The sequence below is a fragment of the Protomyctophum parallelum genome, assembly GCF_964188405.1.
Source record: "Protomyctophum parallelum genome assembly, chromosome: 3".
Classification (NCBI taxonomy): Eukaryota; Metazoa; Chordata; class Actinopteri; order Myctophiformes; family Myctophidae; genus Protomyctophum; species Protomyctophum parallelum.
The window spans coordinates 47047565-47065852 of NC_139698.1; the positions used below are offsets into that span (position 1 = coordinate 47047565).

The 18288-nt window shown below is 42.8% G+C and overlaps 2 protein-coding genes across 3 annotated transcripts; one reads left to right on the top strand and one right to left on the bottom strand.

Annotated features, from left to right (window-relative positions):
* Window positions 1-1456: 1456 nt before the first annotated feature.
* popdc1 (popeye domain cAMP effector 1) lies at window positions 1457-12448 on the bottom strand. Of its 2 annotated transcripts, XM_083761107.1 has the most exons (9): window positions 12310-12448; window positions 11336-11657; window positions 9756-9880; window positions 7348-7535; window positions 6973-7081; window positions 6473-6640; window positions 5218-5359; window positions 2974-3021; window positions 1586-1716 (listed from the first exon to the last, which is right to left on the bottom strand). In XM_083761107.1, the coding sequence occupies exons 2-8, from the start codon at window positions 11592-11594 to the stop codon at window positions 2993-2995; spliced, it is 1020 nt and encodes a 339-aa protein (XP_083617233.1). In that variant the 5' UTR covers window positions 11595-11657; window positions 12310-12448; the 3' UTR covers window positions 1586-1716; window positions 2974-2992. The 2 variants fall into 2 exon arrangements, with proteins under 2 accessions (XP_083617232.1, XP_083617233.1); XM_083761106.1 differs by lacking the exon at window positions 2974-3021 and having other exon boundaries at window positions 1457-1716.
* Window positions 12449-12671: 223 nt separating this feature from the next.
* popdc3 (popeye domain cAMP effector 3) lies at window positions 12672-17794 on the top strand. Its single transcript, XM_083761108.1, has 3 exons — window positions 12672-14225; window positions 14857-14965; window positions 16313-17794. Exons 1-3 carry the CDS (start codon window positions 13711-13713, stop codon window positions 16607-16609), a joined length of 921 nt encoding a protein of 306 aa, XP_083617234.1. The 5' UTR covers window positions 12672-13710; the 3' UTR covers window positions 16610-17794.
* The last annotated feature ends 494 nt before the right edge of the window (window positions 17795-18288 follow it).

Genomic DNA, 18288 nt, shown 5'->3' on the forward strand with positions numbered 1-18288 from the left:
ATATAGCCTCAAGAGGGCGGTCTACCTCTAACAATGTTGTTGTTCTCATCATGGATGTATACTACTCTATCTCTACTCTACTCATCATGCTCATGATAAAAGCAATTCCTTGACATTAAAAAGATTTGAGAACCACTGTGCTACACTAAATGGAACAGAGCCTCCATAGACTTGGTAACACCTGTGATGGAAGAGGCCCAATTTATTTTTTCATGTCTCCCAATCCCAGGTGTTCAGCAAAGGCAAGGCTAGAGTGCAGTTATACATGGTTGTTCAAGTTTAATTTAATGTGTTGCAACAGTGAAATCATAATGCACCATTTAAAATGGTTGAACACTAAACAGCGGTGAGCAGCAGGACAAAGACATTTTCACAACAAACGATTTGTATATAAGAATAATAAAATAACACATTGTTTAAATATCACAGAATAAGTGAAAGGAAATGTGAAGACAATCTTCAAGAACAGTGATTTTTTTTTTGCTGTGAGCAGCATTATAGTGACATTAAGGTTCTACTACAGGCCTATTACAAACTGGAATTTTCAAATATGATGTTCACTTTAACACACTATCACAAGAAATAGTGAACAGGATGATGAATGTTACATTACCAGAAAAGTCTCACAAAGAAACCTATGTACAAAACTGTTACTTTTCAGCATATAAATTCTAAAAAAGCAAAAGTAGCAGGTATACAAGCTCAAAGTGTGATGCTTAGTGCCACGTGAATCTGCGACTTTTGATGCTTTTGTGTTACTGTAGTATGATCAAGTAGGCCAGGGCGTTACTTCACGAAAAAGAGGTTTCTGCCCGACAGCAACGATAAACGTATTATTAAATATCAAGCTGATAGTGATTTCCAGGGTTGGATTTGCTGGGGAGGATTGGGGAAGTCCATGCATTTGACATCCCCCTATGGTCATTCTTTTAGTTTTTTTCCGCCATTGGGGATGTTTCTTTTCTGCTCAGACTGAATTAAAGAGGGAAACTCACACATCCCAACAAAAACCTTTTCAGGTGCTGAACAACAATACGTACATATATGAAGAGAAGGGAAGTTTGCACACTTTCTTCATCAGGTCTGACAAAGACCTGATGCAAAGGCTACCACAGCGGTCCAAACGTTATTTGAGAACTATGAAACATTTCTGTACTACTAAGAGCTACAGTGTGTACTGCAAATTTCCCGTCTTCTCCTCAGGCTATGCTTTTCCTGTTGGAAAATGTATACTTTCTGCCATATTTGATTTATGTTTTGGTAATATCACAATTTAACAAGTTAAAAATGTATGTTGACCACATCCCTGGCCTGGTGTGCTATTTTTTTTTAGAGATTTTGAAAACTCTGTTGTTAGCTTGTACAGTACTATTTTAGCTATTTGTCGTATGATAAAGTATATATGTCCGGGTCTATATACTTCATCTTACATCATTAAAAAAAAATGAAAAAAATCTTTTACAAACGTAACCCCGGTTTGGTAACTATCTAGGATTACAAGGGTCAAGGGGTGAAGACGTTTTCCCCCATATTCCTTGTAATGTTGTCTGTTAATCTGGTTTCATTCCTCGTCTTCATCCATGTCCACTGCTGATATCTGGGTGTTTTTTCTGGAATTTGAGGGAGAAGAAGACTCGTCTTCTTCAAAAACATCATCCTCCATACCTTCCTCTATGGGCTTCATCATGGAGGAGGCCTTTGTGCTTGGGGACTTTTCTAGAAAGGAGAAGACACATGGTGCTCAGCTCTAAACCACTCTCTGAAAGCCGGTTAACATTCATGGATGTACAGAAAGAAATGCACCATTCAGGTTCCAAGACAAGAGGAAAAGTCACAGGTCAGAAAGTAGAACACAAACAGACAAAACCTCATTATTATTATTATTACGAGTGGTGGACCCATGCACTCGAGTAAAAGTATAGATATTCCCGGTTAAATATTACTATACTACAAGTGAAAGTTGCTCAGTCAAATTTGTACTTGCTTTAAGAAAAAAAAAAACTTAAGTATTTAAAAGTGCATGCTTTGAAAAAAATACTTGAGTGAATAGTATTTTTACAAATACTCAAGTAAAGCCCAATTCACACAAATGATTTGCAACTCAACTCCTTGACACCATTATCCCCAAATGGCACCAGTCGGAAACTGGTCAGTCCAGACCGCTGCATTTTCTTGCAACTGGTTGCAAGTTGCAACTAGTTCTGTAGATGTGGACTGGGCTTTAAGGACAGCTACTCAAGTAAGTGTACTAACTGTTACTGTCCAGTCCACCACTGGTTATTACAATGGTATATGAAAGACACAAGAATAGTCACACATTGATTCCAGGGTGCATTCTATGTGATTACGGAGTGGTGTATAGACATGAGGGAAAAGAATACTATGGTAGAAGGAAAAATAATGCTCTCTGAGTGCTTGTCCTGTTTCCAGATAGGCAATTTTCACTGATAGCTCATGCAATCCCACCCCCAACAAATTGCAGCAGCACCAGACATAAATGGAGCCATTAGTCTGATCTAAAAGGCATCTTCAACAGCAATACCCCACTGAAAGTGGTTTAGATCAATATGTATGACACATTGTGAGTAAAAGCGGTCTCAAGTATTTTTTAAAGTTTCTCATTAAAATGCACATTCCACTTTACACGTGACATGGAGCTCTGAACTAGTGTATAGATATAGAGCACGCTTTTGAATGAGTGCTGCATGAACAGCCATAATAAAGGATGAACTTAATTGAAATGTTAAAATGGCACACCAGGTTACAGGAGGAGCACTCAGTTTAGAGCAGGGAGAAGAGAGAGAGTTTTTAGGGGGTTAAAAGCTCTACGTTGAGCTAGTTTTAAGGTAGCATACAGTAGTGAGGGGAGAGGCGGTGGGAAGGGTCAATTTTATGGGGATAATGTGGGGAGGGGGTATGGAGTGTTGAGGTGTGAGGCGAGGTAGGAGTGAGATAAAATATAAATGGTCTTACACCCCTGTCAGGGAATGGCTCAATCTGAGGGAGTGAGCTGAGTCATAGCTGGAGGAGGGATATAGGAGGAACAGTGTCAGTGAAAAGGCTTTGATGACACAAACTATACGGGAAAAAATAAAAAATTATAATGTATACCCCATTAGGAAACAACTAATTTTGCTCCCGTGGACCAACCGAAATGGGGTACCACAATGCTGTTCATACATTTAGAAGTATTATTTTATATATTATGCTTTGCATGATATTCAATATGCTAGGAGGAGCCACAATTGTTTCCACACAGGGCTGTGGATTTCGGAAGTACTGAAACGAAATGGTTCAGGACATCATCGGTGTGGCAGGGTTATCGCACACTGGAGAGAGGAGGGATCGATGGGCAAACAAGGGAGTGAAACACTCAAAGGAGTCTGATTTTTATGTACTGCACATCTTGGGCATCTGTGTAAGCACGCCCATGATTGTAAAGAAAGATTGTGATGGGGGGTTGAATTATTCTAATGTTTTGGAGTAAAGACAATGAGAAATTACCCGGGATATGTTGTGAAATGAAATATACAAATCAATCGACATCAGGTTAGAATATGCATGAAAGCTAAATGTTAAAGACACAAAAGCTGGGAGGCTAAGTCAGCATGTAGGAAGACTTCTCTAGGTAATAACCTCAGCTAAACCAAATTTACACCTTATATGCATCTGTAAATGTATTCAGACATTGTACACAAAAGCTTGGATGGGTGTTGGAATTCATTTGGTGGTACAGGAACATGATGAGGCGAACTTTTGAATGGGACATTTCTAAAATAACTAGAAATTGCTTTGAAAAGGTCAGGCAGCAATTCTCATGACAGTATGAAACAGATGAGCAGCTATTTCACAAAGTAGCACTGCTTCGGTTTGGCCCACTGATCGAGGTCATACAGAATCATTATTGTTAATTTAAGTCTGAGAGTGTACGAATAGAACCAAATATTTGTATACTTTCAGACCAAATTAATTATTGTCTCCACCAGGCCGAAGGCATGGGGGGAGAGTATGTTTTGCACTCCGTCCGTCCGTCCGTCCGTCCGTCCGTCCGTCCGTGTGTGTGTGTGTGTGTGTGTGTGTGTGTGTGTGTGTGTGTGTGTGTGTGTGTGTGTGTGTGTGTGTCCGTGAGCAGCTAATCTCGGCCACCGTTAACCCGGTCGATGCCAAATTTTGCACACACACTCCCTGGATGCCAACGATGAACCTCTGCCCCAAACTTTCCAGAACGGCCTGTTATAGCGCCACCAGGAGGCCTTTGTCCAGTGTTTTTACCTCTAACTGCACGGATCTGTGGATAACTTTGTATGCCAACTCCCTAAAGGCCAAGGAAATACCTTTGCCTGGAATTTTTCACATCTGCTCTTTATAGCGCCACCAGGAGGCCAACATATGTAAAAACACATTTTCTAATATTACTCCTTCAGATTTTATCCAAATTTCCCGCAAATCGGTACACATGCTCTCCATAGCCATGTGATCAAGACGGGTTTGTTTGATTTCTCATAATGCACCCTCATTGGCTACGATTGGCTTCTAAACTTTTCAGGAATAGCCCGCTTTGTACCCGTTTTGTACAAATCACCACAACTACTCAACGCAGCGTCCGATTGTGGTGAAACTGTGCATGCATATTCCCACTAGGCTTTGGAAGAAATGCCACTTGACAGTTTTCAAATCAGCCTCATGGTGGCGCTACAACAGGCCAAGCCGCGTCACACACACACACACGTTTATATTGCTCCTAAACATTTTGCCAAATCACACACTCCTATCCTCCTGGTGGAGACCTGTGCCCAGAAGGGCACTTTTTCTAGTTGATTACTGTGTAGTGTAGCAGAATGGTAACAGGAGGGTTCATCTTCCCTAGATCAAAAATTTTGTATGCTGCAGGAGCAGTGTTCATTTAGCTGACAACAATACGTCGACTACCTATTTTCACTGACACAAACTAAATAAAACTGAAATAAATACAAAGCTTTACTGACTAAAACTAAGACTGAATATATTGACAACTTTGTCAACGAATAAAAATGTTAAGGAGGGACTAGTGGACAAGCGATGCAGTAGAACTAAAAGACAAGTAATTTTATGTTTGATTGCGCTCTGTGTTGCGCTCTGAAAATAGCAGATCTACAAGCTCACAACGCGTCACAGTGTGACAGTTGTGAGCTTGTAGATTGGCTGCAAGTGTAAAATGAGATTCACAACGGCACTTACGGAGCGAGGAGCCGGCCGAGCCTCCACGCAGGATCTGGTTCAGGACGTCATCGGTGTCACTGGTGCTCGCCATGCTGTTCCTCATCTGCATCATGGACAGCTGTGAGCACAGGCTGGGCTGACGGTCCATCTTCTTCACCGCCTGCGGTGTAGCCATCATCATCATCATGAATATCATACAGTGTAAAATAAAATAAAGAACAACGTTACACTGTGTGTAACGTTGTTCTTTATTTTAGTTTATTCATATTATTTTGATAGTTTATGTATAGTAGACTGACAGGAAATGGGGCGCAGCATAGGTTGTCAGGATCGGGAATCGAACCTGCATCATGCTGTCAGGCTGCACAGACTGCTACCCTAGCCGCCCAGGCCGTGATTTGTGAATTGACACAAATGAACCAGTTAAGGTTGATTTGTTTAGGGGTCCATTAATGGATGCATGTTTCTATTTTTTTTACACCATCATCATCAATCATTGTTAGCATAATTTTGCTCATCACGACAGTAATCCATGATCAGTTTAGACATTTTTTATTTTTAATGCCGTGCCAATTTTGTTCATCTCCTTAATTTTCTAATGGCCAGATGGCTCAGGATAACTAAGGAGTAGGCCTACTTAACCCAAAAAAGTGTTTACTCACACCGTGATGAGTTGAATACATGGAGACATTTTGTTTGTGTAACATTCCGAATCTTAAAACGAAGAAAATACGTGATACTTGATATTTTTTTGGGGGGAACTATTCCTTTAAGGATTAAGCATCTGAGTATTTACAAAAGCACTTTATATGTATCATTACTAAAGCTCCACTATGTACAGTAACTTTACTATTTTACCCAGATTTGAACCCAGGTCTGCTGAGCAAGTGCTGACATTCTTTGTCAAAACCAGAAACAGGATCGTGTCAAAGGTCGTGTCCAACATCACACCAAGCCCCCAGTAAGGCTATCTAACGTTGAAGCTGCCACTACCTACTGGCGAAATGTGGAATTGCAGCACTTTCATGGAGGTGGACGTACGTGTGTAAGCCCGGACCTCAAATTTGAGGTCCGGGGCTAGGCTAGGCTAAACTTCCGCTCGCTCAAGCCATTGAGTTCTAATTGTACTTCCGGCAGTCTTCCTGGTGCTTCAAAACGCCACTGAGCAACTTCTATTGAAATGAATAGCTCTATTTATGTATTTAAAATATAAATACATAATAGAGCTTTAAATGTGATATTCGCATTTACTCAAACACAAAGCTGAACCTACCTTGTCGCTGAGTGTGGGGTCGTTGAGAGAGTACAGTTTGTTGGTGATGTCTTTGCCAATCAGATACCTGAACACCTCATTCAGGAACGTGTCTGACTCCAGGAAGTAGGTTAGCCTCTCCCGGGACCAACACAGGAACTTGCAGTTCTCCTCTGCCATAATGGTCACCTGTCAATCAGCCGTGACAGTGTTGTTGTCAAGACAAAAAAAAGAAGAAAAAAAACTAAGTAAAGCAAAAGCAACGAGAATATGAAAACAACACAGCCCGGGCATCATAAGGGCAGAAAATAAAAACAACACTTGTTTGTTATTTTGCCTCGCTTATCTCAATGATTAATAGGATAGCTTTTTAATGTGTTCCCCTGCTCTTATACAGTGTCCTTTAGTTTTCTGCTCATTATGTACTTGTTTTTTATGCTTTTTGGCTTTGGCATATGTGTAATAAAAAATAATGATCATTATCTGATTGTTGTTTTGATGCGATCCGACCCTTCTGTTACCTGAAACTTCTCTCCTCGGTGCATTTCGGTTGATCTGAACTCTGGGGAGTCGATGAAGGCATTGGTATAGATGTTGTGAAGGAAATGGCCTCTGTAAGACACCTTCATCCTGTAACGCAACACATTATAATGTCAGCCTTTGAATTTTCAAGGACTTCCAGATAAGGCCAAATATCCCCTCATTTGAAAACACTTTTTTGGCTTTTGAAGATTACATCAGACAGCAGCCAAGTCTATGGGATTTTTAGACAGACAGACACGCACGCACGCACGCACGCACACACACACACACACACAAACACACACGCACACACACACACACACACACACACACACACACACACACACACTTCAGAGACTCAGATCTATACGTACTTCCCTTTGAGGAGAATGCTCAACCGCTCATCCACTGAGGTCTTGTCTTCGGCTGCGTACACCTGACCTTTCTTCAGGGTCTGGATGGTGCAAAACTGGCCCGTAAGCCTCTGGAACAGGGCCTCTCGCACGTGGAGGGGTTCAAACATTCGCTTGTACACAGACCTCAGCTCCCTGTCGATCTTAATCTGACAGACAAACAGAGGACATTAACCTTTCCTCCCCTGTTTTTGGGCATGTCATTATAGGCATAGATTCTCACATAGATTAGACCTATTAACCACACTGTCCCTAGTATCCCTATTATGGGAATTTCACAATAGCCAAACATTCATTAAAAATAAGCAAACATTCTGGGAAAGAAAAACAAAAGAGGGGAAGTATAGACCCTTGAGGGACTCTCATAATGAGCCGGATAGTCTATTTTTGGTTATCTTTATACCGTTGTACAACAAAGTATAATTCAAGCTTAACCACTTCAACTTGGTTGACTGTGGTTGGCTCTGCACTTGCTCAGATATTTCTTTCCTCTACACAGTGTAGAGAGATTTGGTGTAGAGTTTACAGGAAATCTCTTCAAGAAAATAGCCGATCTACAAGCTCACTCTGAGCTTGTAACTGACAAATGTTCGCCCCAGAATAGGGAAGTCAGGATGCATGTCATAACAGGTGTCCACTTGTTCGCTAAGAATACGCAAACATTTGCAGAAAACAGCATATATGAGGCAGCCTAAAGGTTAGAGAAACGTGCTTGTTCCCGGTTCAATTCCCCAGACCGTAAATTCCCCTTACTGTATCTCTCCCCCAACACAGCTAAAGTTCCCTTGAGCAATGCACTGAATACCCAGGCTACTCCAGTGGAGCTGAGCTGTCCAGTGACCATCAACAGTATAAGACTGTTGTTATACCAGGCACCTCCCAGGTTTTAACGTATATGTCTTCAGAGCATATACCTATTCACACGCACATTGACGGTGGGTGATGTGCCAATAAGGCATAACATGGAAGGAGGTAGGGCCTGCACACCAGCTTCAGGTAAAGGAATTACTTTATTATCAGACAACGTTTCGATCACACAGGATCTTCATCAGGTCAGTATAACAGATGCACACATTTTTATCCATTAGCACTGAGTACCTCCCCTGCTACCAGCCCCACTTGGTGTGTCTTTGTTTGTCTATGATGGCAGTGCTGAAAATGAGCATCTGTGCTCTGCTCAGCAAATTTTTAAGTTTTGGTGCTGAAGGAAAAAAGGAGGAGACCAAGTAGGCAGTTTAGACCCCTGGGGGAACCGTGGGCAACAAAGCATGGCTTTAGAAGTGGTTATGTGGTTAAGAGATTCTTTCAGACCTTTTTATTACTTGAATGAATTGTGGACAGTTGTGAAGAATGTGGTGGTGGTAACCTACTTGTCAGTGCACATTCGGTGTGTTGGTAAATATGCAACAGAGCACTATGTACTATGTAGAGTAAATGGTACTACGTATTTCGTAAAGGGCCTCCTATATCTCATGAACAGCTTTGCTCTCATTCTGTCAGCTCTAGGTAGCACCCATTACCTACTGATATTACCCTAGCAACAGCCATACTGAAAGATCTGCGCATCTCATTCAGGTAAAGAAGGACCGACCCCGGGGCAGTGTGCTACTTACTTCCACAGACGGGCATGGAAAAAGAATAATAGAATAAAAGAATAAAATAACAATCCCCCTAACTCCCTCAAAGGTGAGCCATCCAATTAGGTGATACGCTTGGCTACTACTATGAATACAAAACCGACTCTGCGGTAATGAGAGCCTGCCCATGCATCCAAATGCACTGCTCAACCGGTCTGGTTTTGAGTAGTACACAAAGAAGATACGAGCTCTGTGGATGGATATGGATATGAATAGCCATATCCATCCGTTCACATTTACTATTTGTCTGCTGAAGGTAGTTAAACCCTGCCATGGCATATTCCCCATATTTGGGCAGTTTCATTTCCGCTTTCCCGGCATGGAGACCGCCATTGTAAGGATCGGCTAATATTAGCTGTTTACCTTTCGCCAGAAACGTTAACATGTCGAGAGCGATACAAAATTACAAATCATATCCGAAACTCGGATGGATGATCAAAACCACGGACAACACTCGTAGTTTCAGAGATACGAGGCATAGAAGATTCTACTTTGACTGGAGCTCTATGGGGGCCGTGAGCGAAACTCCTGGTGCTGGGGGTGACAAAGGCGTTGTCTACTGTCTAGCAACTGGGCAAATATTAAAAGTAGATTTTCGGCTAAACCGTTTCATATTTGGTATAAAGTTTTAGGTACGAACATGTTCGTACTTAGCAGACAACGTACCTAGAGGGGATACGAATATGTTCGTACTTAGCAATAACATAAAATACATTAAAATGCACAACTCACTGGTCTGCGCTTGTACACGAGGAAGAAGAGGTGCAGGAAGTTGACCACCAGGAAAACGACATTCCACACCATCACATCCAGGTTGCATCTGTACAGTGCCGCCCAGGCGATAAACAGAGAGCACCCTGTCAGAGCAAAGGAGAGGCTTTGAGACAGGATGACTAATTCCAACTATGCAGTACTTGGATACAATGTACAGTCACAGTAACATACTGCTTGTTAATGTAAGCTGCACTGTGCAACTTACCCCTTCTACCCTGTATTTGCAAGCACTGACATTTTTTACCAATTGGACCTGCCTGGGGATAAATTGAATGCCTTCAGGTCAAAATGTGTGTCCTTGACCTTTCACACGATCAACTGTACTGTACTGTACTGTACTGTACTGTACTGTACTGTACTGTACTGTACTGTACTGTACTGTACTGTACTGTACTGTCTGAAATGCATTTTCAATTTAAATTTAAGCATTTTAGTGGTTCTTATCCAGAGCGACTTACAAGTGTGAGGTCAGAATAAATGGTATCAACAAACAACAGGGCGAAGTGTACCATAAGTGGGGCGCAATGAAAACAATTTAGTGCATCATAGAAACTAGGATACCAGGTAAACATCAAACTTAGCTTCTGTCTAAACAACAAGCAATCTCAATGACATTCTGAACATTATGTTTGAGACAAAACAAATCTAAATACTCAAAACAACTCAACTCAACTCTATCACTGTGCTCTTATGTCTAATCAATGATGTAGCCTTTCTTTCAACGACAAAGAAAAACATAAATATAGCTGCAAGCAGCGATAAGATGGGACCAAGCAGGAAGGCAATGAGCAACGAACCTCACACCCACCCTGGCCACGAACCTTACGTTCACTCCACTGGCTGCCCATCGCATGTTTTTTCCCCAACTCGTTGTACTATGCAAGATCTATGATCTGACAGACAAACGTTTTCATGTACGGTATCTATATATTTTTCTAGAGATATTTTGTGATCAGAGGTCAAAATTCTGAACACGAAAGTTGTTTGGCATGAGGAGACTCATGTCTATCAACGATTTATTGCTGACAGTGAAACGGTTCATGAGCTATGCCTGTTCAAAGTTAGCATTTTCAATTGAGTGCTACCCTTAGGCCAATTGTTGTGGGCTTTGTGTCTTCACAAAACTTGGCATAGCCCTTTACCATATTGCTAAGTTTCGAAAACCGACTGCACGGTTAAGCCAGAACTGCTATTATTGGCGGAAGGAGAAGAAGAGGAAGAAATAAACAGACAAATACCAAGAAGTCGCTTCGGGCTTGGTCCCTTAATAATTAATAAAAGAAAAGTCCTTGAAGTAAAGGATTCTGTAACAGTATAACAGTCCTAGTCGTCCTAATAGTAACAAGGACCTTCAATATAGGCTTGCCAATGTCATTGGCTTGTTGAAGTAGGTTGAGCGCTATGGGGCTCAGTGGCACATCAAGTGCCTGCAGTGATAAATTTAGAATTCCACAGTAACCTGCAGCCACTAATATCGGCCGTCCTTTAATTCCCAATCAGTAGTGGAATGCCATCAGCAGGTGGCACTGTGGACTGACCTGTCAACAGCAGGAGGCGCAGCAGGATCATGTGCAGGGCCACGGTGGTGGGGATGATCAGGGCCAGCAACAGGGACAGGTTCCCCAGGTGGAAGAGAAGGTGGTGGGCATCCTCCCACTCCTCGCATGAGGTGGCGTTCATGGGATCCAGACCCCCCAGGCCTAGACCACCACCACCACCAGGTACCGCTGACATGGCTGAGCGCAGTGGAGCCAGGGTGCTGAAGAACATGGTGGAGATCTCCGGGGAAGCAGACATCCTGTCACTGTGGCAGTGTCACCTTCAACAGACAAGATGGAAGGACAGCGTTTCTCTGCGTGCCTGCATGAAGAGAAACAGCTTTGCCATAATTATTTAGCTACTTTAAAAAAAAATAGGCTATAGCTCATATGCTAATTATTATTGAATTGCTATTTCAAGACCATTTTGGGCTTGCAATTGTATAGGCCTAACTCGTAAAATGTATGTTTATTTTTGCAACTGAATGTTGTTTGTGATAGCCTCAATATATATATATGTGTGTGTGTGTGTGTGTGTGTGTGTGTGTGTGTGTGTGTGTGTGTGTGTGTGTGTGTGTGTGTGTGTGTGTGTGTGTGTGTGTGTGTGTGTGTGTGTGTGTGTCGCTGTACGTCACACGTATATGGCTTGCACGTGGAAACCTATGGGACCATGTTAATTTAATTTAGCCTAATATCAAAATATTTGCTAAAGCAATTAAACCATAGTTAGGCCTGAGCTAGCAACGAAATACATTTGGTGTCTTCGTCTTCTGCAATACAAATGCTGGTCTTCGGTTGGGTTGTTGTTGCAGTAGTAGATCAATTTTGACAGCAGAGAGTGGGCTTTGCTTGTTAAAACAAATAGCGGTGGTATATTAGGCCTGCAGGAGTGGTATTTATTCGAGAGACCCAATAACTTTCTAACTTCCATCAAACTATAATTATACCGAGAGAAAATGGAGATTTAAACTTACCCTTTCAGCAGCAGAGCAGGCGATATAATATAAATCCTTGCGGCAAACGGGAACGACTTGAGTAGACTTCAATAAAGAGAATGGAGATGAGCTCGTAGCGTCCGGTCTAAATGCACGCTCGTGTCTGTGCGAGCAGGAGGGCTGCACAGTGTGAGACGCGCATTCCAGCGAGCTGACAGGCATTGACTAAAATGGGCAAGAGTCGAGGGGGCCACGAGAAGCCCCGCATCTGCAATGCCTAAGCACTCCAGCAGGGTGTAGTAAAAAAAACTCCGTAAACTAGGCTACTGTACCTACTACTGAGTTGACTGAGGAAAGTCTGGTGACGCGAGGTTGTTTGTAAATAACTTTGGTTTTGGTTCCACTTTGTCGACCCTCTGGAGTTAAATGAACACTGGGGATTTTACTAGTGTAGCCTAAATTGTGTCGGAAACTTCTCACCCACATGGTTCTCAGTTCTCACAGGCTCACTCACTGTCACACACAACACAGACACTGGGGAATATTTCGGAATGGTGTCACGGTGTCCATTACCAACCAGCTGTTTTTCAGCCTACCGGTATCTGAATGCTTTTTAATTTAAATTGCACACACGACAACACGTGCGTTATTATCATTATGTTAACAAATTAATAGCATATAGACTAGTATGTAGCTAGCCCAAACATTTAGAATCTCGTAGATAGTATGTAGCCTTGCCTATTTGGCGTGTGTTGTTGAAATGTTTTTTTTTTTTTTTTTTCAAAACATTTTTAATTCAGCTATCTGAATTAGATTAGGCTACAGAGTATGTTATTGAGATAGCACGTCAGTCCACCTTCACCTATAGCTTAGCTAGCTAGAGTCTGTCATAATAAATTTAGTCCACTAGTGTCCAGTCAGTGTCCACACACGGGCGCGCGCGCGCGCGCCTCGGCTGGCTATTTGCTCTCCCTGGGCGCAAGTCTGCGACAAACAAACCCGTCTTTTTGTTGTTCGTGTTCGTGAGTCGTGACCATAGCTGTGCCTAAAAATGCGTGGCGAGATGATTCGAGAAAGGTTTGACGGCACAAACACAGTCATGATGAAAGTTGTAACTTGTAGGACTGCAGGACCATGAAGGGGATCGCTGGATTCGCTGCTGCTGCTCGTGTGAATTGGTGACACATGCGGGTCATATTTTAAGAATTAAGCTGCGGGCGGTGACATTTTCACCAGTCTGTCTTTTGAAGGAAGGTGGATTGAGGTTGACTTCCCCCCTCTCTCCTTTCTTTCTTTCTTTCTTTTGACGGTGCAACTATATAACCTACCTACCCTCTGCAATTTGAGAGAGGAACAGACACGGAGCAGTTCCGTTCTAGCTTTTGGATCAAGAAGTAGACAGACATTGTTAAGTAGCCTAGTAGGCTATTCGCCTTCGCTATGGAAGGATTGGAAGTCCCCGACTTCGAGAGCATGAACATCAGCAGCGCGGAGCCGCCCGTCGTGCACCCGCTGTGCGCGGCGTGGAGGGACGGCGCCGAGGGCTCCGTGTTCCACCTGGCGCACATCCTGCTGGTGCTGGGCTTCATGGGCGGCAGCGGCTTCTACGGCCTCATCTACCTGTTCACCTTCCTGACGCTCGGCTTCTTCTGCGCCAGCATCTGGGCATGGTCGGACGCGTGCACCACGGACACGTTCCTGTGGAACTTCGCCCTGTTCGGCGTGTGCGCCGCGCAGGTCGTGCACGTCTCGTACCGGCTGCGGAGCGTCACGTTCGACAGGGACTTCCAGGATCTGTACTGCTGCCTGTTCAAGAGGCTCGGCGTGTCGCTGTCCCACTTCGGGAAGATCGTCACCTGCTGCGAGGGCGACATCCACACCCTGGAGAAGGACCACTGCTTCGCCATGGAGGGCAAAACGGTCATTGACAAACTGTCGGTGCTGCTGTCTGGAAGGTATAGGCAATTCCCCCACAAATTAGAGTTGACTATACCATTATTTAGTTAGTGCATCGGTTCTCAAAGTGGGGTATGGATGGGGGACAGAGCTAAATGTGTTTAATATAGCATCAAAAATCAGTTTTACGACTTTGACCCAAATTTATGCTGCTGCAGCTATTACAAATAAATATAGCAGATGTAGGCTACAAACTCACAATGAGTTGTGAACAAATCATATCATCATCATCATACTATAATTCTAACAATGTCTGTCTGTATAATTCTAACAATGTCTGTCTGTCTGTCAGAAACAAACACTTATCTCCTCATTGCCTGCACCAATCACTCCCACTTTTCACAGAGGCATTGACATATGGAGGTCTTAACGGAGCCCTTTTTTCGATTTGACACATTCATTATTAATAATGAATTTATTAGTGAATTAAAAACGCACCGGGCGCAGTACCCCCCACGGCCACCAGGGGGGGGGGGGCAAATATCTCACAACGGGTAAGGGCTAGTATATATAATTTTACAATTTTGAACACCTGTATCTTATAGCCACATTTTTCTGGTTTAGTGCGCCAGCATCCTTTCATGATCTCTCTCTCTCTCTCTCTCTCTCTCTCTCTCTCTCTTTATGCAGAATTATAGTGACAGTCAACGGAGAGTTTCTGCATTACATTTATCCATACCAGTTTCTGGACTCACCGGAGTGGGATTCACTCAGGCCATCGGAGGAAGGTGTATTTCAGGTAATATAATATAAGCTTGCTTATGACAAACTGGACACTTAAAAGCGGCAATTCGTAATGTAGGCAATGTATGTATTGGACTCTTAACTTGGGTCTCTCCCAGGGGGGCAGTCAGCCAGATATTTCGTGAAGCCTCATTTGAAATCGGTAGTTCATATAATGGCCTGTTGTGGCGCTGGACTGGACCCAAAAAGCCCCATAGCTCCATAGAGGCCCATGTATTTTGGCCCAACTTCACCTAGACTGTATTACCTTAATAAACATGGTCATGAATACTTTCTTCTTCCAGTCACTAGTTTAAAGTCTCATTTCTAATGTCATAATATTCTTTTTGGAAAATTATGGTCCCATTAATTAAAAAAATGACCATAAAGTCGCGTATGTTCTGAGGGGCGTGGCTACCGTTACAGTCTATGATCGGGATTCCCCTCCCACTCAAGAGTCTTCTCCTCCCACTCGAGTCAAAATAAAAACCAACGGAGAAGAAGGGGGGAAGTCCCGCCTCGTTGTCTGGGCAGCCAATGACCAGCTGGTCCAAAACGGAGCCAGCCAATGGCCAGCTGGTACCAAACGGATCTAGAAAGATGGCGACTTACATCAGGAATTAGCATATTATTACAGGCTTCATTTTACGTTCATGTTAGACCCGGGGAACGCTTTGTCCATATTTTTTACAGTCTATGGTCTCTCCACATGAGATACTAAAAAGTGGCGTCTCAACACCTGCTGCTACGAGACCACCTTCAACTGATACAGGAAAAGTGGGCACCTGAGAAGTCTGGGCACTACAATGTGAAATTGGCTATTTTCAAAAATCACATGCCGTGTGAAGTGAGTACATCTTATCATCATACATCATCATTCCGGCCAATCACAAGTTGTCTCACTTGTGTCTTCAATGTCCGTCTTACGCAATGATTGTGTTTACACAAACACTCAAAATTGTCCATTCATTGTCAATGGCATTTAATTTGTGTAGGAAAAAGTTTGTGTCTGACTCACGCACATACACCAAACTATAGGAGGGGCTAGCGCCCATCAAAATAAATAATAATAAATAAATAATAATAATACGAATACGGGTGCCCAGACTTCTCAGGTGCCTACTCTTCCGATTAGCCTACCCCTCCAACGGATGAGGTATTAGTAGCTTAGTAGGTATTAGTAGGCTAACTAGTTTATAGGTGAATGTAGGCCGCTACAGTACTATATAATACCATGCATATAGGTTGAAATAACACTTTATTTATTAAAATAAGTTCCAGATTGCAGCTTTGGTTTAACATACTGTACATCCTGTTGATTTGTTAGCCGCTTATTATTATTTATTTATTTTTGGTCAAACAGGTGACACTGCGCGCAGAGGACCGCTGCAGGTACGTGGCGTGGAGGAGGAAGAAGCTGTACCTGCTCTTCGCCAAGCATCGCTACATCGCCAAGGTGTTCGCCCTGGTGGTGCGCAACGACATCGCCGAGAAGCTCTACTCCCTGAACGACAAGGCGTTCGGCGGCCGCGGCTCCGGACGCCGCTGTGACCTCCGGCTGCCCAGCTACTGTCATACCCCGGGGCCAGAGTTGGAGCGCAGAGACAGCTTCCTGAAGGCGTCGATGACGCAGCAGCAGCAGGGTGGAAGGACCGCCTGAGAGGAGGAGAGAGAGCCGGTCGATGCCTTGGAGCAGTGGTTCTCAATCTTTTCAAAACCGTGACCCCCCCCCCCCCCCCCCCAATCATATTTGCACTGGGTATTAAGCACTTGGAATGTAGGAGGTGAAGCATTCAATTGTGTGTGACTCGATTTCACAATTTTTTGCTCTTATATAATTTGATCATTTGGCCAATGTTTGGCCAGTTTTTATAGTATATAGTTTGTTAATTACTTTTGATGGTCTTTTCCATTTTCTTTCTTTTTGAGGTATTACAAAGGTCTTAAAAGTCCTATAAAAAAGTCCTGGGGGTCCCGACCTACAGATTGAGAACCACTGCCTTGGAGGACTGAACCGTTGAATGTTTACATTTTGTGAAAAGCTGCAAATCTGTCGCCTATTAGGCCAGTTGTTCTCAAACATCTTTATATCAAGGACGCAAAATGCATAAGTATTTGGACACGGACCCCAAATGAAAATAATATCTGAAAAGATTTGTGTTGTTAAAATGTAAAAAAAAAAAAATCAACATTTTCAAAATTGGCTATTTCAAATAGCCGAACTGATTTAGATGCTATATTAATATATTTTGCTGGGCCCCCCTGAAACCCCATCAGGAACCCCAGGGGGTTGCCGGACCCCACTTTGAGAACCACAGGCCTAGGCTTGCTGTAAATGTTTCTACTCTGGTCTCCCCCATGGGAGACCCAGCTTATACCGCGCTTCAAGACAGAATCTCTGCTTGGCCAGGAGAGTTATTGCGCATATGAGCTTCAGGCAGCACTAGCTACAGTACTTGGTAACCAGTAGGCCAATTAGATTTCCTACCTGACAACAGGGTGTGTATTTGGGAGAGTAGGATGAACACCCCACCCCCTCCATGCTCCACCAGACCACTGTACTAGGCTAGTTAGTTCATATTAACATACTCTAGTCTACCATACAACCCTTACAGTTTGCATTTGGTTCCATTTGTGTTTGTGTTGTAGGGCTGAATCTATGAGGGGAAAAAGCGACCTAGTGTTTGCAGTCATGTCACACAAGCATTGTGTTGTAGTAGGCTACATTGACATTGTGGTTCGGGTTGTAATCATTTATTTCGGGTGGTGGTGTGTATTTGAAGCCTATATTGCATACAATATAGGCTTATTGTAAATATTTTGAAAATAAAGATTATTTTTGGTGTGTTGGTGTGTGTGTGTTTTTCCCCCCAAAATGAATGAATAACCTGAGTAACCAGTCTGCTGTCCAAGGTGCTGAATCTGTGAAAAGAAGTGCATTTAATGTCCCCCCTTTGTCCTTGTTCTTGTGGTTGTTGTAAAATAACAATGACGTGTGTTTGCAATAAGAAAATTCAAGAAAGGCTGAAAAACAGGTACAGGACCAATTTCTGCAGATGTTTTGAAACATTTCCAACAACACAAATGTACAACAAAATGACCCCCCAAAGATCCACCTTAAAAGGCTGCATTAATGGTTCAGAGGGAAATTAATTTGACTCCACTCCAATTCAAACCTGCATTCCATATTCATATGTATTCTAAAGTTAATGCCTTGAGTCTGCAAAAATAATAATAAATTGGCCCTGTCGTCTGTCTACCAAGTTTATTTATTTTAATTGTTTTGCACTGGCAGATTTTTCTGGTTTCTAGGCTAACCAAAATTGTGCAGTTTTAACA

Excerpts from the sequence above, each read along its gene's own strand:
- popdc3 (XM_083761108.1), top strand. The coding sequence starts at position 13,711 with ATGGAAGGATTGGAAGTCCCCGACTTCGAGAGCATGAACATCAGCAGC. Across the intron at positions 14,226-14,856 it reads TCGGTGCTGCTGTCTGGAAG|AATTATAGTGACAGTCAACG; the intron begins GTATAGGCAATT and ends CTCTTTATGCAG. Across the intron at positions 14,966-16,312 it reads CGGAGGAAGGTGTATTTCAG|GTGACACTGCGCGCAGAGGA; the intron begins GTAATATAATAT and ends TTGGTCAAACAG.
- popdc1 (XM_083761106.1), bottom strand. The coding sequence starts at position 11,594 with ATGTCTGCTTCCCCGGAGATCTCCACCATGTTCTTCAGCACCCTGGCT. Across the intron at positions 7,536-9,755 it reads TCGTGTACAAGCGCAGACCA|ATTAAGATCGACAGGGAGCT; the intron begins GTGAGTTGTGCA and ends TTTGTCTGTCAG. Across the intron at positions 1,717-5,217 it reads CTCGGCCGGCTCCTCGCTCC|AAAAGTCCCCAAGCACAAAG; the intron begins GTAAGTGCCGTT and ends TCTCCTTTCTAG.